The following is a 22,349-nucleotide window of genomic DNA, read 5'->3' as shown; positions in this document are numbered from 1 at the left end:
ACCGATCTGCCCCCAGGGGGCGCAGTATATACTTAAAAAAAAAAAATATGGACCCTGGAAGCGACCCTTGCCCAAGGGGTCGCTTCCAGTTCTTATAAAAACAAATTCCCTGGCTCTAGTGGGCTTTTCTGCCTCCCCCCCGCCCCCCAGGCCAGAAACGCCCAAAAGATCAGGCTATCTGTCCCCAGGGGGGGGCAGAATATAATTTTTAAATAAATTTGGCCCCTGGAAGCGACCCTTGCCCAAGTGGTCGCTTCCATTTAAAAATAAATAAATTCCCTGGTGTCTAGTGGCGTTTTCTGCCCCCTCCTGGGGGCAGAAAGGCCAAATAAAAAAACTGATCAATATACATAAAAAATTATTTGGGCCCCTGGAAGCGACCCTTGCCCAAGGGGTCGCTTCCGATTTTAAATATAAAAACAATTCCCTGGCTCTAGTGGGCTTTTCTGCCCCCCCTGGGTCCAGAAACGCCAGGGGGGGCAGAAAAGTCTGAAATTAAATTTCCCCCATAGGAAGCGATCCTTGCCCAAGGGGTCCCTTCCTTAACACAGAAAAGTATATCCCTGATGTCTAGTGGGGGCATTCCTGGTGCACGATTGCGACGCTGTACGCGATCGTGCACCAGGAATACCCTGCATTGAGACATCAGGGGAGAGGAATCACTGTTTCCTCTCCCCCAATGCCTCAAGGCATCCAGAGTTGCCCCCCCCCCGCCCCACTGGAGACCAAAACCTACCTCCTCCTCCGTGGACGCGCTGGAAACAAATGGTTTCCAGCGCGTCCAGCGCTTCCTGATGACGTCGGCGCGCGCTGTGCGTGCTGACGTCATGGGGAAGCATGGGGGGTCGGCACCGGAAACACTTCTGCTGCCATCCCCCTCTGTGGGGGTAAGATCGATGCCCCGGGGGGGGGGGGGGGGGGGGGGGGGGGGAGTGCCAGCGCTTCCCCCAGAGGCTGTGCTCATGACGGAGTGGTTCCGTCATAAGCACAGCCCAACCGATGCTCATGACGGAACTGCTCCATCATCAGCATCGAAGGGGTTAGGATCACGTTTTCCCTGGTCTTAATTTTGGCACTGCCTCCTATTTACGCCACCTTTGTAAATAGGGGGCAGCGTCAAAATCAATGGCTGTTGCAGTGGAACGCCCACCACAACCCCCATAGCCCTCCCCTTTCACGCTAAGTACAGCGTGAAAGGGTGCCTTACTTACAAGGCAGCGTTTAGCATCATTAAGTGGCTTAATGTTGTCTTATAAATAAGGCGAAGCCCCTATCGCCACCACAATGTCAGCCCAGGCCACATGTAAAAAGAATCTGTGTCATGCCATGCACTTCAGGTTCCGCATCCCACTTGCCCCATGTGTGCTTAATTGCTTAGCTCAGTGCTGTGTGTGAAATAAACTGCCCCAGAGAACTGCATATGCTGAATTCAGCTCTTCAGAAGCCATAATAATTTGAGAATTATATAACGAACCAACGGAAGTTACTTCAGTTCTATACCATGCAGATTGCACAGCGAGAGTTACATGCAGGGCATACATAGCCTGTTGCCAGGCCCTTCATCAGTGCTGCCACCGACTAACCGGCTTCAGGTGGCCCACACCAGCTGTGCACAGTTTCTGGCTGTGCACAGCGAGGCTGGGCCGCAGGGCCAGGCCTGTGTCTAGGCCTTCTGGCAAACAACAGGGGTATACCCAATTAACCCTTTATAAACCTGGGTAAAGGGCGTCGTTTTATACAATCAGAAAATGGTATAAAGGAATTGATACAAAAAATATATTTTTTGAGTAGAGCCCATTTAATTACTCCCTCTCTAATTATTACTCTAGATAGATTATATCAAAACATTTTTACACTCTACATAAATAATGGCATCTAATCATGAAGAAAACAACAATACATGTATAGTCAAAAAATGTACATACACAATAACATGACATAAATCACAACATACAAAGAGACATCAATATATAATACACTAAACCCAAAACAAATTAATTTCCACTAGTGTCCTCCTTACAGCTCTGGAAGGACCACTAAGAGGTAGTCCAGATAGTACACTTAAAATCTTTTAATTAGTGTAGGACATCCCATTGTACGATCATGCAATGTCAAATCATTACTATATTTCAGCGACTCCTCCTTTTGAAATGTCCACGCGACCACGTTTCGGCCTTACTCCTTCTTCAGCCTCCTCAGGACAGGGTTAACACATTACTGTACACACACTACAAAAATAATGATGATATTACTTCAACCCTCCATAGCGCTAGGGTAAGGTGGTGGGGAATGGTGGCTGCCCAAGGTGTCTTCTAATCACCAGTGCACCTATGGCACTCATACTACCACTTACCAAAATCTAATAGACAATATTTATTCAATGTCCAGTGCATCCCACATGCAAAATAAAAAAAGAAAGGAAAACTAAAAAAGAAAAGAACACTAAACCAATCCACCAGGTGCTATTCAGCATTAGAATCCACATGCCCGAATGCTCCACTCAATGGGAACAAAGAGAAGGGCCATGCGTACACAGCAGGGCTACCATATACTCACATCTTATAGAAAAGTCCTGCTGCCGCAATTTCACTAGAGGCGGCTAATTCTAATTAACAAGGTGCTGCAGGGGGTAATGCACCTAAAAAAATGATAATATAAACAATTCTTGTAAAATCAAACATCATAATTAGTGGACCAGAAGTAACAGGCTCAAACGAGTCTCATAGTTCAAAGTCCTTACCTGTGTCTAGGCCTTCGTCCAAACTGCTGCAGGTCTCCCTCCCCAGATGTGGTTTTATGCCGCAAGCTTTGGACAAGCAAATTACCTTTGAATCTCTCCCTCTCCGTAATGTTTTTGTCTATATCTCTCTGCCTTACATGCCCTCTTAACCCTTTGTGAAATGAAGCGTACAAATCCGCTACTTAAAATGGTGGGTCACGTGTTACTTTCTGCATTTTTTTTCTGGTTCAGTTATTCAATATTTCCATGCATCTGGGTTCTCCCAGCCCTCTCTGGGGTCCCCCCAGCTCTCTTTGGGTTGAGACACCTTTGAGGGTGACACCCCATGGCTATAGAAAATGGTTATGGAATGGGCTCGCAATTTTCATGATGGTGGAAAAAAATGTTTAAGGCTCTTCTCCAACCAATAACATTTTCAAAAATATTCACATTGTGATTGGCAGAAGTCTCAAGTCATGACCTGCGATTTTAAATGACAGAGATATACAAAAGTGTTATCCCTGTAAAGACTGCTCAACAACTTTTTTATACACTAATATTTCAAAAATTGCTGAACGGATTTACATCAAAACCACAAAAGTAAGCTTTCTGCGTGATGTTTTAATTTCATGCCAATCTTAGGGGTAAAAGTGTTCAGTGTTCCGGGTGTAAGCGTGAGCAAAATTTCCTATGGGACCTAACATGAGAAAACACATCATTTTTCGTCCCCTCGCGCCTTAATTCTTTTTTCCTAAACATAAAATCTATCCCCCAAAAGTTATAGGAAAATCAAAAGGCATTTCATATATATATATATATAGATAGATAGATAGATAGATAGATAGATAGATAGATAGATAGATAGAGGTCCTCATCCTGGGAACATCACAATCTGCCTGAAACGACTCCTGGTGGCCCACCGCGCTGGGCTCCCCACCGACACCCACGGACCACGCACGCAACCTAGGATTCATCTTGAACTCCTCGCTCACCATGTCCAAACAAGTCAACGCCATCTCGTCCTCATGCTTCAACACCCTGCGCATGCTTCGAAAGATCTTCAGGTGGATCCACACCGAAACGAGAAGGACGGTCACCCAGGCCCTCATCACCAGCCGGTTGGACTACGGAAACGCCCTATACGCAGGAACCACAGCAAAACTTCAGAACGGACTCCAGTGCATACAGAACGCATCCGCACGCCTCATCCTGGACATCCCCCGACACAGCCACATAACCGCCCACCTGAGAGACCTGCACTGGCTCCCCGTCAACAAAAGAATCACGTTCAGGCTCCTCACCCACGCACACAAAGCACTCCACAACGTCGGACCCGAATGCCTCAACAGACGCCTCACGTTCTACACTCCAACCCACCAGCTCCGCTCCCTCACCCTCGCCGCCATCCCACGAATCTGCAGAACCACCACCGGAGGAAGATCGTTCTCCTACCTGGCCGCCAAGACATGGAACTCCCTCCCCGCCCACCTACGTCTGACCCAGGACCACATCACCTTCAGGAGACACCTCAAGACCTGGCCGTTCGAGCAGTAGCAGCACCGACCCCCCTCCCCCCAGCACCTTGAGACCCTCACGGGTGAGTAGCGCGCTCTATAAATTTCTGGATGGATGAATGGATGGATGGATGGATGGATGGATGGATGGATGGATGGATGGATGGATGGATGGATGGATAATAAGATCTTACCTTATGTTACAAAAAAAACTTGGAGGTTTACTAAAAAAACAAAAGTCCAAGTGACGTTAAAGTTAAGTGTTGAAGTAACAGAAAAATGAAAAATCCCCATTTAAAGATTACTGAGCTAACTATAACTTACTCCCCTGCATGCACTCTTTATGATCTCACATACATCACATTTGACATGTTACATGACATCATTGATAACTTCACTGATGACATCTGAGATTAATGACATTGCTCATGGCATCAGGACTGCCAATCCCCCACGGACACCTACCCCACATTTACATATATTATTTTTCTCGCCTCCAGTCAGGCCTTGTGCCCAACCACCTTTAGGCGGACAAACCCCCCCCCCCACACACACACACACACTGTACATGGCCTTCAGCCCTGCACGCCAGGGGTTGGCTGCAGACCCTTGCCTCTGGACAGACCCTGCACCCAAAATCCTGCAGACGATCAATCCTCTATGGATGCCAATCCCCCGGAGGACCCACATCACACATTGTACACTTTTATTTTATTTTTTTGTAGTACCATGGGCATCCGACTCCTGCTATGCACAGCCTTCGGCCATGCGCAGCAGCGTGTTGACAGCAGGGCCTAGCAAGAGGCCAGGCCCTGCGCCCAAACCCCAAAGGAGGCCAATCCCTCCATGGACTCTGACACTACATTTACATATTTATTTATTTTTTATTTTTGTGCGGTACCGCGGTACTCCCGCAATGCCACCACTCAAGCTTCACCTCCATGGTACTGCAGAATCGTGCATGGTTCACCCAATGAAGCTTGCACAGTCCTTCAGTACCATGAAGGTGAAGCTTGAGTGGCCATATCGCAAGCGTACCCCGGTACCTCATGAAGGGCCATGCTGTGTGTCCTGCGTGAGGACCATGGTACCTACAACACTATTTTTCGAAAATGTTTGTTCCATGGTCGTACTGGAACCTTCCCCCCTCACCTCACACAAGTGTTTGGAGGTAAGGGTATCCCTACCTTGCCCCGTAATATCTTTTGTTTTTACTTCAGTTCTGCAATGGCAGTACCAACATTTCTCCCCATGTTGTGGCCAGCTCATCAGATCTCTTGGTATTATAAGACGGAAGCAATCGCACGGTACCAAAAAGGCCAACGAGAAAAAAAGATCCCTCGACCAATCAAAGCCCCTTATTTTTTTATGAATTTATGATACTGTCACATAATCTGCTGCATAATTTGCAGATTTGAACAAAAATGTTGTTTTTAGAATGTATTGTCTGTTGGGAGCATACTAACCAAATACGTACTGATATTTAAAAAAAATATTGAAATATTTCCTGTTTGACCTACATCTACCCTATGTGTGATTTATGCTGATATACTGCTGCAACCAGTTGCCCAGCAGCAGCGAGAATTGACTGCTTTACTCTCTCAGCGTAACAGCCAACTTCGTGGAATATGAAAGAGGCTGGAGCTTATGCCAAACGCAGATTGACCAGTATAATTCATTATCCCCCTAAATACAATAGGGCGCAGACTGACCTTTGGTGAACTAGACAAACAGGATTGCGCCTGATACTACCAATGCGACTAGTTTTCTCAGTTGATTTAATCTGTTGCTTGCACCTTCAACACTAGGGTTTTCACCCCTCTTTTTGGTGGCCCTGAGGAAGGTGGCCCTCCACCGAAACGCGCGTAGGCCAATTCTACCAATCTAGAGGAGAGGTCCCAAGAGATACAGCACCATCAGAAAACAACTGTTCTAGTGGCTGTCTCTCTCCTTATACAACCTTGTGGGACCGTGTTTAGCCTCTGAATGTTTTTGTTATTTTAACAGTACGAGTATGACTGATGTATGGTTGAGAATATAGTATGATGAGAGTTTTTGTGTTATATTAGTAGCGGGGGTATTCACATTTAAGAATATGTTTTTTCTATTTGTCTTAGATGGTTTAATGAATATGTTTGTTTATTGGATATAAAGTATTTGATGTTATCACTTAAGAAGAATTTAAAAAATTGAAAAAAGCGGAAAGATAAAATGACTACTAAATAATACTTTGTATTGGATGTATCCTTCATCATTCAATTCTGGTCGGCAGGATAGAACCTGTATAGGTCTCTGTTAAAGCAATATAGGTCCTGAAAGAGGTTTCTGATTGTTTTCCCCTATATCTAACCTAATGCCATTTATCTCTTCCCACTGTCGCTGCCTCTTCACCTTAAGTACTTCTCTCCTTTCCACCTAGTCTCTTTCTATTCCCTCTCCCAGACTCTTTCTTCCCAAGCTGTTCTTCTTCCTCTCCTCACCCATCCCCAAACATACCTTCCCTTAATTATGTTACTCTCCTCTTGACTTACTTGGCATCTAGCTCTCGGGGACTTACCTTTTCCTCCTTTGTCCACTCTCTTCTAAACACATCTCCTCAATCCTTTCTCCCTCTGATTTCTCCTTTTATACTCACCAGTCTGGGATCTTGACCTCTTTTAGTAGCTAATCACCCCCATATGTATTGCTTGCTGGAAAGCTTCTCTTCATTTCCCACGTTCTGTGTAATGTTACCTGATGGTGTGTAAAGTGAACTGATATGCTCAGGTTGAGGTACGCTTTCTAAGAATGCATGAATAATCACATACATGAGTAAAGGGCTATTGAATCCTGTCTGATCTGAACTGATCTATAGAACTGAGTAAATGACAGTTGTAGGGTTGCCACGACTGTGCAACTCTTCCGTCAATAGCTCCTCCCCTCTGAAGGAATTGGTGAATGGTCGTCTATGCCAGTGGTGGGCTCCTGAGACCTACTGGGCATTGCGCTTACAGTGGAGAACTGTTGCAAGCGTGCCAGTCAGTGTGTGGCATCTTTTGAAATATGACACAAAGCCTCTCCCTTCTAGAGGAGCTTCTGATGGCTGTTTGAGCCGCAGGTGTGCACATGCATATCAATATTTGACCATAAATATCCTATGAATATGAAATATTCATCCCCAGAAAGACTTCCTTTCTGGCCTGTGTCGAAGTACGAAAGATACCTGTTTTGAGGGATATTCAGCACTGGCCTTAGGGAGGAGTAAAGGACCATTACATACCAGAAACTGACTCTTAGGAACAGCTGTCAATATGCATACACATATACCGATTGAACACTGTAATCCACTTTCCAGAAAAGCACTATGATAGTACATTTTCTGGAGAAAGGACATTTTTTGTGAGGGTTGTGGCAGGCTGGAATGGACAAGGGACTACGGAGACAACATAGAAAGAAGGCTAGCTAGCCTCCTACTTAAGGATGTCAAGCAAGAAAAGAAGAGACACTAATGGGTCGATTACAATGGTGTTCGGAAAGGCTCCGAACGGGATTCGGATAACCCGATTCAGAACCTATGTTTCTGACCAAATCAGGTACATGTCCGAACTACCGATTACGTTGCAAGAAAACTGTTCGGGCTGTCCGATTCGGTTCCGATAGGCATTCGGACAGACCGTGTCGTTCGGAGCTGAATCAGACTCCTCTATGGACACTGTTTCCAACTGAGCCATTACGATGTCCGAATCTGACAGCCGTTCCAAATCGTTTTGTCTGACACGAAAGGGCTGTCGGAATTTGACTTTTGGGGCTTGTGGCAGGCCTCCCTTCGCCCGGAGGACTCCGGTTGGGGCCCGTGGGGGTACCCATGGGACGCCTTTTTACAACCATGTACAGTGTGGCAGGCACCATGGGATGCCTGCCACGGGGTGTAAGGTTTTCCCCAACCACCCCTTTTTTCAATGGAAGCCTTCGTGCTCGTTCGGAACACAGGCTCCCATTGAAGCCAATGCGAGTCCGACCGAACGATGTTTGGAGGCATCGTAATTGGTTGGTCGGACTCGTAGAACCTGATTCGGTTGGAAACGATTCTGAAACTGATTAGGTTGGAAGAGTTTCCGAACGACATCATAATCGGCCCCTAAGGCTCTATGAGCTATTTTGTACGCTTTCACCATATTATGACCAAATACATTGCATGGTACCTCAACAATTTTATCAATGTACTTTGTGCTTTTGTATTAAATCGCATAATCATAACTAAACTACTTCCAATACTCTTGCTGCTATTTATCTTATGTGTTTTCATCAATTTGTCTCCCTCCTTTCACACTTTATTCCAGACCCACTGGATTCCTGAAAATTTCAGAAGTGAATCCTTCAGGGAGATATATTCGGATCTTCAACTCCTCTCGTGCGGAGGCGGCTGACCTGAGTGGCTGTGTCATTCAGCAGTGGATTGGAGGACACCCAGTAGCTCTCTTTCGCTTTCCACTGAATACAGGGTTACCTCCTCAGCAGTGTATTACGGTAGGAAGCATAGAATCAAATGCATTTATTAGAACTCTGTTCTCGGTGAGATTGAAGACTGCACCACCTCTGTCCATGCTTCTCTTACTCATAGAAGGAAATGTGTCCCTCTTTCTCGTCGCCTTCCTTAACACTTGAGGTGTCCCATCAAGCTCTGCCAAATATCACACAGTGAGGTTTAGACCAACACATTTTAAGGATTTATCATGCAAGTCAGAGCTCAAAGCATCAGTATCTGACAGAGTGGGCGTTAAATTGGAATCTCCCAAGGTTGTGGCAGTGGCGGCGGGGTGGGCGTGCGGGCTTCAGGGGGGAGGGTGTCGCGCAGGGGGTGGGGGGTTAGGGATCGGAATTATAAAAAAATGAATTAAACTTACCTTGAGATTGGGTCCTGCGTCTTCTCTGCTCCTACTCTCCTGCCTCCTTCTCTGACAGAAACAGGAAGCAGGCAGCCAGGCTTCCTCCCCTAAGCCAATCACAATGCTGCAATGCAGCGTTGTGATTGGTCTGAGTGCCGTGACACAGCACTCCATTATAGTATAATGGGATAACCCAAGAAAATGTCCAAGGACCTGGGTATCGATTGGTATAGAAGACAATTGGTCCTAGACTAACTTATCATACAGTTAACTAAAATTACATTCATGATTTGAAAAACACATTAAAGATGCATTTGATTAGCATACAGTCATGAGTACATATAGAATTCCTTCCGAATATGTATATATATATATATATATATATATATGCGCACTCTCAAGTAAATGCGACGGCGCCCATTCAATTTCAAAAAGGACTATTTTATTTCTATTTTACAAATATTCATTAGATAAATACATTTCCATTTAGGTATCAGGATGAGAGGTTGCTCCAAAGAGGGGGAGGGGTTGTGCTCATGTGTAGGACAGATAGGAAAAGGAAAGGAAGGATTCAACACATCCAACGGGGATTCATTTGCAATTACTGTACATCATGGAGAAACTGGCTGTGATTTGAAGTAGGGCCAGTTCACATTTTGGGCCTGCCCTTTACAGAACCTTCAAGTTGAGAATTATAATTCTTTCAAACACGGTGCACAGAGAGACATCATCTGTGGATTGGGCAGGGCAGGGGTAGTACCAGGTACAGGCCCACTGGCGAGAAAGTGTCGACGTTTCGACTCTAGTGCATAGAGGGTAAGTTGAATCCTCAGCTCACAGGTCTTCTTCAGGACAAAGGGAGAATGAGGACAACCTAAAAGTATAACCATATAGCCTGATTAGTGCCGCTATAAGGAATTAAACAAAAGCAAAAGGGGGAAATAATTGCCACCAGTACTGACGTAAATGAAGGTGTCAGTTGGAATTGTCCGGTCACTGCCCCCAACAAGGTGGGTAGTCTGTGGGAGAGAGATGCGCATGATAAACTAATTGTTCTTATGACATGGAAGTCATGTCCCAAATAAACTGCAATGGGATCAAAACGTTCCCGCACAAGGGTTGCCGTGAGGCATAGGCTGTGTATTCAGAAGCTGTATATTCAATAAAGGTTGTCAGTTCATATATGCGAAAACCGCTTTCACGAGGGGGAGTAAATTGCCCATGAATCAATCTGGAAGCAAAACACAGGAAGGGGGGACATCAGTAAACAAGCATTGGCATAGCCAATAGGTCTCGCTTTTGGGACCTTATAAGTATTTAGTTATGCAGCACAATATCCTTGGTGCAACAACAACTGTTGCATGGCAAAACACTTATAAGGTTCCAAAGGTGAGACCTATTGGCTATGCCAATGCTTGTTGCTGTTTTTTGGTACTGCAATATATAGGGATGTTATTTGTCACGGTTTACAGTTTGGATTAGATCAATGATGACACTATTGTTCATAGGATCACAATGTCGCCAGTGACAACTTCTTGCTGCCCAGGTCGTGCCGAGGGGTTCCATTTCTGGTGGTTCTGCTGTCCTGATCGAGCCGAAGGTTATGCTGCAGTTGTCTCCTCCCTTTGTGTGTGTGGTTGTGGTTGTGTGTGGTTGTGGTTGGGTGTGTGGTTGTGTGGTTGTGATTGTGTGTGTGGTCGTGGTTGTGTGGGTGGTTGTGGTTGTGCGGTTGTGGGTGGTTGTGTGTGTGTGTAGGTGTGTGTGTGTGTGTGTGTGTGTGTGGTTGGGTGTGTGGTTGGGTGTGTGATTGGGTGTGTGGTTGGGTGTGTATGTGGTTGTGTGTGCATGTGGTTGTGTGTGTGTGGTTATGGGTGTGTGTGGTTGTGTGTGTGTGTGGTTGTGTGTGTGTGTTTGTGGTTGTGTGTGGTTGTTTGTGTGTGTGTGTGTGTGTGTGTGTGCGTGTGTGTGGTTGGGTGGGGCGAGGTGGCAGCACTCAGGAAAGGGACATGTAAAGGGTTAGCACCGAATTGATGACATAATAGGTGGGGAGACTCGTGAAGGCACTAGAATGAGGAGTGGAGAGGAAAGAAGAGAATGGATCTGCAGTACCAGAGGGCATGAGAAGTGAGCGGTATCTCAAGCAGTGTGGGTGGACTAGAAGGTAATGGGCGTTGTCACTGGAGCGGCAAGGTAGTGTTTAAAGAGAGGGGAAGTGAAATGGGTGTAGCACAGTGTGTAGACGAGACGAGTAAGGTGCGCCGCAAAGTCTTCCCGTTTCTTGCCTTCGCTTGATAAGTATACCAAAAGTAGTTTACAATTTTATTCTTCCTCTTTATTGTCTGAATCATTCTGAATTGTGTTCGTGTCATAACCATGTGGACCTTTAGTGCGGTTACATCTGCACATCACTGAGCCTCATAGTGTCCTATGTTATTCTCTGACGCCTTTGCTTGCAAGCATTGTACTTTCCTGTCTTATTTATTTCCTTTTGGTGTATGAATGCCTCTTAAAGACCTTATGGTTTTCTTGTTTTTGTTATCGGCCTCCAGTCTCTCTTTATCGTTCTGCAGATGTATTTCACAGGACAGGTCATGATGCCCCAGGTGTGCCATCTAGAACTACACACAGTTCTCCAGATGAGTACTATAAGATATGCTGCGCTGAAGGCTGGCAGTTCGCGCGTGCACGCTCGCGTGAACGCAAGCTTGTCGCCAGCCAGCAGCACTTTAAAAACTCACCTACTAAAGTCTCTCACAGCAGTGCATGCGCGCTGACTCAGCAAGACCTAAAAAGGACAACAAATCCCAGAATGCAAAGCAAAACTCTGGAGAGGAAGATCTACTCACACATAGATCTGGGATATGCAAGAACTCAGTTTCAGTGTGGCACACAAGGAAAAACAACTCTAACAACAAACAAGCATTGAAAATGCAATAGGTCTCGCCTTTGATTAAGTTAAAGCCATTTGCTTTGCTAATGGTATTGTATAGCAAAGCAAATTGCTTTAACTTAATGAAAGGCGAGACCTATTGCATTTTTAATGCTTGTTGAAGGCTATCAAGCATCTCTCTGCGGTCACAAAATATCTAATACTTCAGGAATGGTCATTTAACCATTTTCAGATATTTTATTGTTAAGGGCTGTACCATGAGTGTAGTTTTAAAATGCTGTTTTTACAACTTTACAATTGTTTTTGACAATATGCAATTTCTTTTATTGTGTATGCGGCTATTTTAAGGGGACAGTCTCTTCATGGTGCTTATAATGGAAAGGAGGGGTGCCACTGGAAGCATGAATTCTCAGCTGTCCTCTTTGTCCAAGCGTTGGCTTGGATTTATACTGCTGTTGCATTTCACAGACTTGGGCAGTACGGCAACTGCCTTCCTCTTCACTGAGGGATCCATTTCTAGTTCTGCACCTGAGGACCTAAGGTCCCAAAGGTGAGACCTGTGTCCAACATTGTGCATACTGTGTAGGGGTCCTAATGCCTGGCTTTAGAGCTTCTTAATGTGTTCACCTGAGCAGCGAAAGTAAGTACAGTAATGTCCTTCGTCCATTGATCGTAATGATGTACATTTATCCCTAGCTGCTGGCTGTTATGGTATCCTTGTCTGTAGCAATAAAGCGGTCCTCTCAGAGATGCAGCCTGTGCCGTTAGTTTAACTTGTAGCATGATCCTTTCAGAGGCATGCAGACCCCTACTGTATGCCCCAGCTTGAAGTCTTCTGCTTCACAATGCACAACGATTCCATAGCGCTGAGAGGCCAGCCTCCGATATGACCTCAGTGAGTGAGACTAGTTTTGAGGCAGAATGATGAGAAGGGATAAAGACCGGTACTGGCACTTCTCAAAAGCAACCAGATATTCTGAATAGTAAGTACGTGCAGTTCTATATTTCATTTAAAGCACTAGGAAAATGGAAAGCAAATCGAAATGCATGATTCACCCTATCTTGGTGATAGGGTGAATCCTTGAAACAGTCCCACACCACAACACACCCAAACCTCAGTCTGTTTATACATGGTGTTATTCACTCTATGATGAGTATAAGCCTGTGTTCAATGTGACTTATGTTTTATTAAATTTGCCCTGCTGTGTTTGGAGTGTGCATAATATGCAGTATGAATAATAACCAAAACTAGATATTCACAGGATAGAACAAAACTCAACTACTTTAAAGTAAAATATCCTACACAAACTAAGATAAGGTGACCCTCTTGCACACTAGTTTAAGAGGACCTAACTCTCTGCACTAGAAAAATCCTTACTACATGCAGGTATCTCAGGCTCTGTAGGTCAAGCCTCTAACCTAAAATTCTCTACTCAATCCACATTGTAAGTAATCCCACTAGCATCGCAAGAAACTCCAACCAACAGAAATGACAGACTCCCACACCTCCCCGGCGCTGGAAATCGACTCCAACAGCGAATGCTTCAGACATACTGAGGCGCAGAAAAGCCAAACAAATTCACAAAACTGCAAACAAGGTTTGATTTTAAGACAGGAGTGTTTCAATAGTCAAAAGATGTTATCATGAAAAGGCATTCGACTTTACAATTGAAGCAGCTTGTAAGAAGCCCAGCTTCCTGCAAGTGAGGAGTTTACTTTGCCTAAAAGTGAAAGTAAAGTCCGACGAAGGAAAACTTGTGATACAATCCCGTCTGTGTACACATGACACAGCGAAGCTGCTGCACTGCTTATCTTTCGTCTTCCTTTAACCCAGTTCCTGTGACTCAGAGTGATGCGGCCCACAACATGGTCACTGGTGGAATCTGCAAGACGCGAGGGGGGGGGGGGGGTAATCGACGGAGGCGCTGGTGGTTCATTTCCATCACACGCTTTGAATAAAACACAACCAACTGAACGATAGGCGTATGGGGGGGTGGGGGGGGGGGGGGGGGAAACAACACTAGTTTGTTACAAATAAAGTTTTAACCATGTCTCATACTCGTTCTGCAGCATCACACGCTATTCCACTAATAGGCATTATCATCAGTGGTCACGTAAAACATAGCGTTGGAAATCATGGGGATTTGAAAGTACGTTAATCCTCTCGATCACACCTAATTTACTGGGTCTGGGACCCACATACAGTTAACGATGCGCCTCATCCCTATCCCTCGGCAGCGCTCATTTCAATCCATATAATTCATTCTGTAAACTGCCATCCTGCCCTCTGCATCATCTTGCTATTATTCCAGTAGAAATGGCTAGCCCTATGAAACTCAGTCTTGACCCGTAGAAGTCCTAACTATTGCTTAGCCTTGCACATTTAAGCCAATGCACCTCATTCAGGCAATGCAGCACACCCTTCTATTCACCGTTTAGAGCGAAATAATTCAGGTTAATGAAATTGCGATCTACAGCCCCACATCCTATTTTTAAAATGCGAGCTCGGGCGATGTACCTCAACCTTGACTAGAGGCACCAAATGATTTGAGGGCTATATGACAAACTGTTCTCTTCATGCACCTCGAACACAGCACTTGATTTACCCTTTTATCAGTTTGTGAGACTTGTCATACTTTGTTTGTCACATCCGAACCCGTGAGTAGAAGCCCTTACTGTCCGTTATAGTTGTTCGGGGCTATTAAAGCAGTGTTCAGGGGCTAGGGGCAGAGTCCCACATGTTCGACTCCAGTCCATGTACATTGCTGTGTGTGCTAGGAGGGTTGATATACACATGATAGGAAACAGAGTGAATAATTAGGAAAACAAGGGAAAACATTGAGAGAAGGTGCACCGATTGGGGGTGGGGGCGCCTAACACCTGACGAGGGGGTGAGCTGCGCGTAACTCCCACTTCCCCTGCGGACAACAGCGAGTTCTGCATCGCGAGGCGGATGGACCATCCTTCCACCTCGGTATTATTGTGGGATTCCAGCGCCTCTTTAGCCGTCGAGAACTCCACGAAGGCAAAACTGCACAAACCACAAGGAGAAGCTCAAATACCTCGGTATGGTGCACGGGCTCAGCAATGGGTATTCGGGTGCACTGAATCCCGTCCACACTCGCCAAGAAGCCACTTATCCCCCAAATGCCCCCCAGCATCACAGAGGACCACTCGTAGCCACAGTTCACATCCCAACAGGCATCACACGCAGGACGGACATCGGGCACACAGCGCCGCCAGACTTTAGTTCACCAGACGAAGGGTGGAGCTGCGCCTTAAACCCCCCCCCCCTTGCGGACAACGGGGGGGGGGGACATTAAAACAAGTGCGGCCGAGATCAGAAAATTATAAAGAAAGAGCGCTGTGTCCCTGAAGCGGGCACCGCGCTCCGAATCAAAGTAAAAATAGGTAAATAAATGGAGCGTGGTGCCTGCTTCAGGGACACCGCATCCGAATCAAAGTAAGTAAATAAACGGAGCGCAGTGCCCTTGAAGCGGACGCCACGCTCTGAAATAAAGTAAACAAGCCCTCTAAAAAGAAACAAAAACAACCCAAGGCACATTAAAACAAGCGGGTCTGAGGTGGCCTCACTCAAAAGGACAACGAACAAGACCAGCCCGGCAGAGCGTGGTGCGCACGCGCTTGGGGGCGGGGGAGCGGACCCTTTGAAGTGCTCCCAAAAGGCGGATTGCATGGCGGCACGATGCACGTGATTGTGCGCGTGCTAGCCATGCAATCCGCTTTTTAGGAGCACTTTTCAAACCCGCTTTCTATAGTCTCGCTTTGCGATCGCTTACGCGATAGCAAGGTCGAGACCTAAAAAGATGATCAGGTAGTAAAGAGAACATCTCACTGGAAAATGAAAACCACACAGAAATATATGAAGGACACAGTAGTCCACTATCTACAGGCCCCTAGGGTTTTTTTGTGCAAGTGCTACAGACGGTGCATACTTGTACAGCAATCTATTTCTGCCCAGGATGAGCCAATGGTGTAAATTCAAGAAGGAAACTACTGCCAATTAATGAGTCACTAGCTACTAGCTCCCATGAGGGAGACTTACTCCTTCAAGGCGATGAGCAGCCCTGCAATCCTGCCGACCATCCCACGCCCGTAGATGTTAAATATTCCCACATTAACGCGCATGCACTAGTGCCATGTGTGAACATCAGATTGACCCACGCTGTCTTTTGAGGCTGTGCACGATATGTTCTCCAGGGTAGTGGGATACCGTGCTGAATACACGCAAGGACTCGGCTACAAACCAGCTGGGCCTTAGAATGCTACCTTCTGTAGGGAAATGACAGCCTGGGTAAGCCAGAGACCCTTTATCTACTGACACTAAAGCTGCTATTTAACCACCCTTAGAACATTCTTTCCTCTCACTGTACCACACCAACAGGGCAAAGTGTGTCTGCGGTTGTTGCCAGTTTTAGGCAGTTTTTTTCTTTCTCCAGACTGCTTAGATTTTAAGTTGACCCATGTCTATGCTGTGCTTCTTTCAGTTCTGTTATTTGTAGCCAACAAGAGTAGGCCTAGTCTGATCACTTTTCTTCGTATAAGATTGGCCCTACTGGTCCCAGCATGCTATGGGTTGTTGGAGTGTGTGGGCATGTGAGTGGGGGCTATTGTGCTGCATGGCTAAACCCAAAGGCGAGACCTACTGGCTATGCCAATGCTGGTTTGTAACTGGTACTGATTTTATGAAACTCTGAAGGATTAAAAGTACAACTTAGCTGTTTGGAATTGTAACCAATGAACTGGTCAATGCTCAGATTTCAAGAGTGGTCAGGAAAACTGCTGAGCTAGCTGCCTGACAAATATCAAGTTTCATTGTTCATCAAGAAAGAACTTCAACAATTACATAAATCGTGACACGTTAGAAAAACCAATCAATGGGAAAGTTAATAGGTCTTGGTTTATTGTGCCATGGTATGCAGCATTAGCACTTTAGGCGAGACAAACAGGAGACAGCCAAAGGCACAGAGAGGGCTACAGTTGTAAGTAGCCCCCCAAGCAGTGCAATGCAAGCACTATATGGAGGCGCAAGCATACAACAAAACAGCCAACCTCATCCTGTGAGGGACTGATATTCCAATGGGCTGAGCCGAGGCGTGACTGACAAGGTCTGAAGCCAATGGCTGAAGGAAGCTGATCTAAGGCGGCCAATAGTTGAAAGGGCAGACTCAACGCTCACTCATTGTCTCTTGACAGCTATGCTGTCAAATTCCAGACCTAAAAAGCTACCACGTACCTCATACAGCAGGCCAGAAACATCTTTCTATTATAAAAGTTAGTTAAATCAAATCTCTTCTAATCATGTGTGAGGAAAGGAAATTAAGTCATTTATTTGGCACGTACCTCTGGGTCTTCATTTCCAGAACTGCAAACTAACGGTCCCGGGTTGAATTTAATTCTCTCTCGCAATATTGTGTCTTGCCAAATGATCACAAACCAAACCAGGCAAATGTTCTAACAAACATCTAAAACCGATTTGCATTTGAGGCTTCAAGGAAAAAACGACGACTAATTTCAAAAGTTGTTAAATGTTACTAAACGAACCTTGAAATGTGCTATCTCTAACATAGAACAAAAACCGAAATGAAAGGCTATTGTTTTACACACATGCTTTCTTTCAATTGTAGATCTGGGGTCGGATGTCAGTTATCATAAACATTTGAAAAACGTACGTGGGTGCGATGGTCGACAATAAAGAAAGTAATTCAGAATATACTCTGTAAACTAAAGATTCTCAATTTAGCCGGTAAAATCCCTCTGACTAAATAAGTACATTTGAAACTGGCTATGGAGTTCACGGTGGTTTCATGCCAAAGTACAAACTGAATACATAAAATATACTTTTAGAAAAGCACAAAGGGAGCCTGCAAATTGTTTTAAACAAAGACTGAGCGTGTCAGCAGAAATCCACCATGCATTTTTCCGGGAAACCCGGCTTCCTAAGAGAAACAAAGAAATACCCTTCTCACAAAGACTGAACATATAAGAAAAGGCCAGAGAACGAAAAGTTACATTTGAGAGCTCTTCCAGAGAAGTTATTACGACGACACGAAAAAAAAAAAAAAGCTGCCGTGCGGCCGCGAAAGTGATCGCGATCAAACATCAAAGCGGCCGTGCGGCCGCGAAAGTGAAAGTAATGGCGTCAAGCGCGGCGCGCACGCGCGCTCACATGCTCTGTAGCTCTAGGCTGACCTGGTAGCACTTTTTGGAGCCCTCTCAAAATGTCTCGCCAGACCAGCGCATGCGCTGGGTCAGGCGAGACCTAAAAACGTCCGCCGAACGTGAGTGAAATACAACGGAGGCCCTATAAAGAGGGGAATCTACCTTAGTTCCGCAGTTCGAAAGCAGCCAGCGTCCTCGAGGTCTTGCTCAAAGAGACAAGACAGACAATGGCACAACTGCGGCTATTTACGGAAGACAGCGCTGGGAGGCTCGTGCACATCGCCGTGAGACGCACTGTTGATGACATACGCGTGTGTATTCTAGCTGCAACAAAAGACAGACTTAATCCGGTGGGGGCTCCTCAAAAACAGAAGGAAAAGTTCCGACTACGGTGTTGCATAGACAACACCGTCAGAATTTTTCCTTCTTTTTTAGAATTTTCAGAACTGCTGAACTAAGGTAGATTTCCCTCTTTGTAGGGCCTCCGTTGTATTTCACTCACGTTCGGCGGATGTTTTTTACTGATGTCCCCCTTTCCTATGTTTTGCTTCTTCCAGATTGATTCATGGGCGATTTACTCCCCCTCTAGAAAGCGGTTTTCGCTTATATGAGCTGACAACCTTTATTAAATAGACAGCTTATGAATACACAGCCTATGCCTCACTGCAACCTTTGTGCTGGTAAGTTTTGATCCCATTTCAGTTTATTTGGAAGATGACTTCCATGTCATAAGAACAATTAGTTTATCATGCGCATCTCTCTCCCACAGACTACCCACCTTGTTGTCGGCAGTGACCGGACTATTCCAACTGACACCTTCATTTAGGTCAGTACTGGCGGCAACTTTCCCCCCCCCCCCCATTGCTTTTGTTTCATTCCTTATTGTGGCACTAATCAGGCTATATAGTTATACTTTTAGGTTGCCCCCGTTCTCCCTTTCTCCTGAGGAAGACCCGTGAGCTGAGGATGTAACTTACCCTCTGTGCACCAGGGTTGAAACGTCGACACTTTCTCCCCAGTGGGCCTGTACCCAGTACCACCCCTGTCCTGCCCAATCCACAAATGATGTCTCTCTGTGAACCGTGTTTGAAAGAATTATAATTCTCAACTTGAACGTTCTGTAAGGTGCAGGCCCAAAATGTGAAATGGCCCTACTGTAAATCACAGCCAGTTTCTCCATGATGGACAGTAATTGCAATTGAATCCCCGTTGGATGTTTTGAATCTTTCCTTTTCCTATCTGTCCTACACATGAGCACAACCCCTCCCCCTCTGTGGAGCAACCTCTCATCCTGATACCTAAATGGAAATGTATTTATCTAATGAAAATTTGTAAAATAGAAATAAAATAGTCCTTTTTGAAATTGAATGGACCGGTTTCTGGCATTTCAGCCGTCTTCAGCCAGGCTTGCTTGAATCCAGTGGCAAAGTGAGCAAGGGACTCACGTCTGAGCATACCCTGCCAACTCATGGCGAACAAAGCAAAAACCAAAGGAAATGATGGACGGAGTGTTGAACATTGCAAGCACTCACCCCCAGTCAACTGATCTGGGTTTAATCCATCACCGTTCTTTAGCCCACTCTGCCACCCCAGTTCAGACATGGCCATATGCAAATCAGTCTGACCCTGTACCTCATGGGAACAGTCCAGCCCGAACTGCCAAGCTATGTCTTCCCTGGACCGGAAACAAGCTTCCTAGGACAGGTTTCTGGCATTTCAAACAAGCTTCCTAGGAAGCTTGTTTCCGGTCCAGGGAAGACATGGCTTGGCAGTTCGGGCTGGACTGATCCCATGAGGCACAGGGTCAGACTGATTTGCATATGGCCATGTCTGAACTGGGGTGGCAGAGTGGGCTAAAGAACGGTGATGGATTAAACCCATATCAGTTGACTGGGGGTGAGTGCTTGCAATGTTCAACACTCCGTCCATCATTTCCTTTGGTTTTGATCTCTCCAAAATGGGCAACAATCACAATAGCGTTTTGACCTGTGTTCGAGAGGACCACCAGGGTGGGTGGTGGTTTCCCCATGTTCTACTCATATCATTAGGGTTATTGTCTGTGAGGTGGTCAGTTGGCTAAATTATCGGCTGTGGAATTAGGAGCCCCCTAAGCCCATCTTCCCCACTCTACCAAATTTGTGAACCTGGACAATTTACATTATCGCCTTCTTTCCCAGTTTCCTTGGTTGGAAGAGCTTAGACAGAGAGAGATTGTACAACATTCTTCAAATTTTTATCTTCTTGTTTCCTTGTATTGCACATGTGTGCTTAGTCTTTGCTTTCTCATTAACTCCTTGTCCATGGGGGGGGGTGAAGTGGGGGATGGGGGGAGGAAACTAGCCGCCATCATGGAAAGGGAAGAAAGACTTTTGTTTGTGTGAAAGAATTCTATCTTCCCAAGTGTATTTATCGGGGTATTCAGTCCTGGGATGCTGAACACCTCGCTTGGGTAAGGACTGTGACAAAGAGACCTGGACTCCGAGTGATGAAGACTGCTGGTATATAATGATTTCAATCCCTCTGTCTAAAAGGCTCCCTCACCGATGTCTCTTGTGCCCTCATGGACGGAGGCCTTTGGTAGTTATTTTCAGGTGGCAAGAAGGCTCCAGGCAGATATTCATGTTATGTTATATAGTTTTATAGAGCGTGCAGCTACCCAACAGGGTATCTCGGCGCTGAGCAGGACAACAAACAAACCACAGACAGCCAAAGATAGCAAAGGAAGCATACACACACCAATAATCAAGCAGTAACTGACCCTTCCTTACTGGCCTTCTGGAAGCGCAGCCTAGAGTGCCGGGCTCCACAGAGGCCAGTTCACCTGTCACAGTTGAGACTGCTTCCCTTTCCAGATGTGGCCAGCTCAGGAAAACATCAAGTAAAAAGACTGTTCACAAGTTGGTGCTCTGAGGGATTGTCATCTTAGTGAGGCCCATTAAGCCTCCTTTCCTGAGCACAAGGATTTTAAAGCTCCACTAAACAGCACGATGTTAAGGAAGCAAACACACAGGGCTGGTCCAGACCCAACTAACACAACGACTAAAGTTGTGGGGGCAAGCTTCTGTCTAAGGAGGCATGTGTGATGACACTTCATAGAAATGCGGGCAGGAAAGATGCACAAGGGATGGGTCTTGGAGGGCCTTGAAGTGATGAAGATGCAGGAAACAGATGACAGGAACAAGGTAAGCTTTGTAGGTTCTTTATTGTAGGAGATATGCAAGAGACCCCATCCTTCAACTCCTAACAGCAACTGACTTTCTGTATTCAAGAGGTAACATTCTCCTTCAGATGCATTCCACACTAGAATGCATCAACCCAGCATGACATAGCCAGGTGACATATACACACTCTAGAATGCCACATTGCCTCCCTCTTTTCACTTAGAACTCTACATCACCTCCCTCTTTTCCAAACGAAACAAACCCAAAGCCAAAATTACCACGCAAACAAAAAGTACCATACAAAATAATAAAACTTAATCTTGAAATCGTTGAGGAACTCTCCTCAACCTGACAGGTCTCGACAATACCGGGAGTGAGGGAAGAGAGGGAACTGGTGATGCATGAGACAAACCTTCTTCCACACAACTAGAAGGACATTTTGCAATCCTGTTAAGATTCCAAACTCTATGATCTTGAGTTCTGACAGCATTACCTAAAAGTCTGGTTACTTTAATAGGTTGACCAAACTTAGACTTCCCAAACTTCCTTTCAGGCAGCTTTACTCTGACCCAATCACCCACCTGAATAACAGTTTTTTTAACACCCTTCCTGGTGTCATACAACTCCTTTCTTTTTATCATTTTATCCATCTCACGATCCCTCCAACCTTCAGTTTTGTCAATAACACCACCTGTTTCCAACCTTCTTGATGTCACCCAAAGAGGATTCACCTGCGTGCTAGGCACCCTTCCTCTAAAAAGAGTAAAAGGAGATACTCCAGTAGAGGAATGAGGAGTGACCCTATACTCAAACTTTTTTATTGACCGCCTCCTCCCAGTCATACTCAGACATTAACGCCAATTGCATGGCCTCCTTGAGCACCCTCACAAACCTCTCAACCACACCATTACATTCGGGATGATACAAGGAAGCCCGTTTATGTGTAATTCCTCTTTCACTGAGAAACTCCTCCACAATCCTGGACACAAACTGCACACCGTTGTCAGTCAACACAGA

At 45.6% G+C, this 22,349-nt stretch overlaps 1 protein-coding gene across 3 annotated transcripts in view; it reads left to right on the top strand.

Moving 5' to 3' along the window:
- LMNTD2 (lamin tail domain containing 2) overlaps positions 1-22,349 on the top strand; it is a 181,996-nt gene that overhangs the window by 84,666 nt on the left and 74,981 nt on the right. For all 3 annotated transcript variants that reach the window (XM_085644816.1, XM_085644815.1, XM_085644814.1), the window contains exon 5: positions 8,553-8,739. In XM_085644816.1, coding sequence (XP_085500942.1) covers positions 8,553-8,739 — 187 coding nt within the window. The remainder of the gene's footprint in view (positions 1-8,552; positions 8,740-22,349) is intronic.

This window comes from Triturus cristatus, chromosome 3_1, assembly GCF_964204655.1.
Source record: "Triturus cristatus chromosome 3_1, aTriCri1.1, whole genome shotgun sequence".
NCBI lineage: Eukaryota > Metazoa > Chordata > Amphibia > Caudata > Salamandridae > Triturus > Triturus cristatus.
The sequence above is the reverse complement of the archived record's forward strand: the minus strand, read 5'-3'. Positions and strand labels throughout refer to the sequence as shown.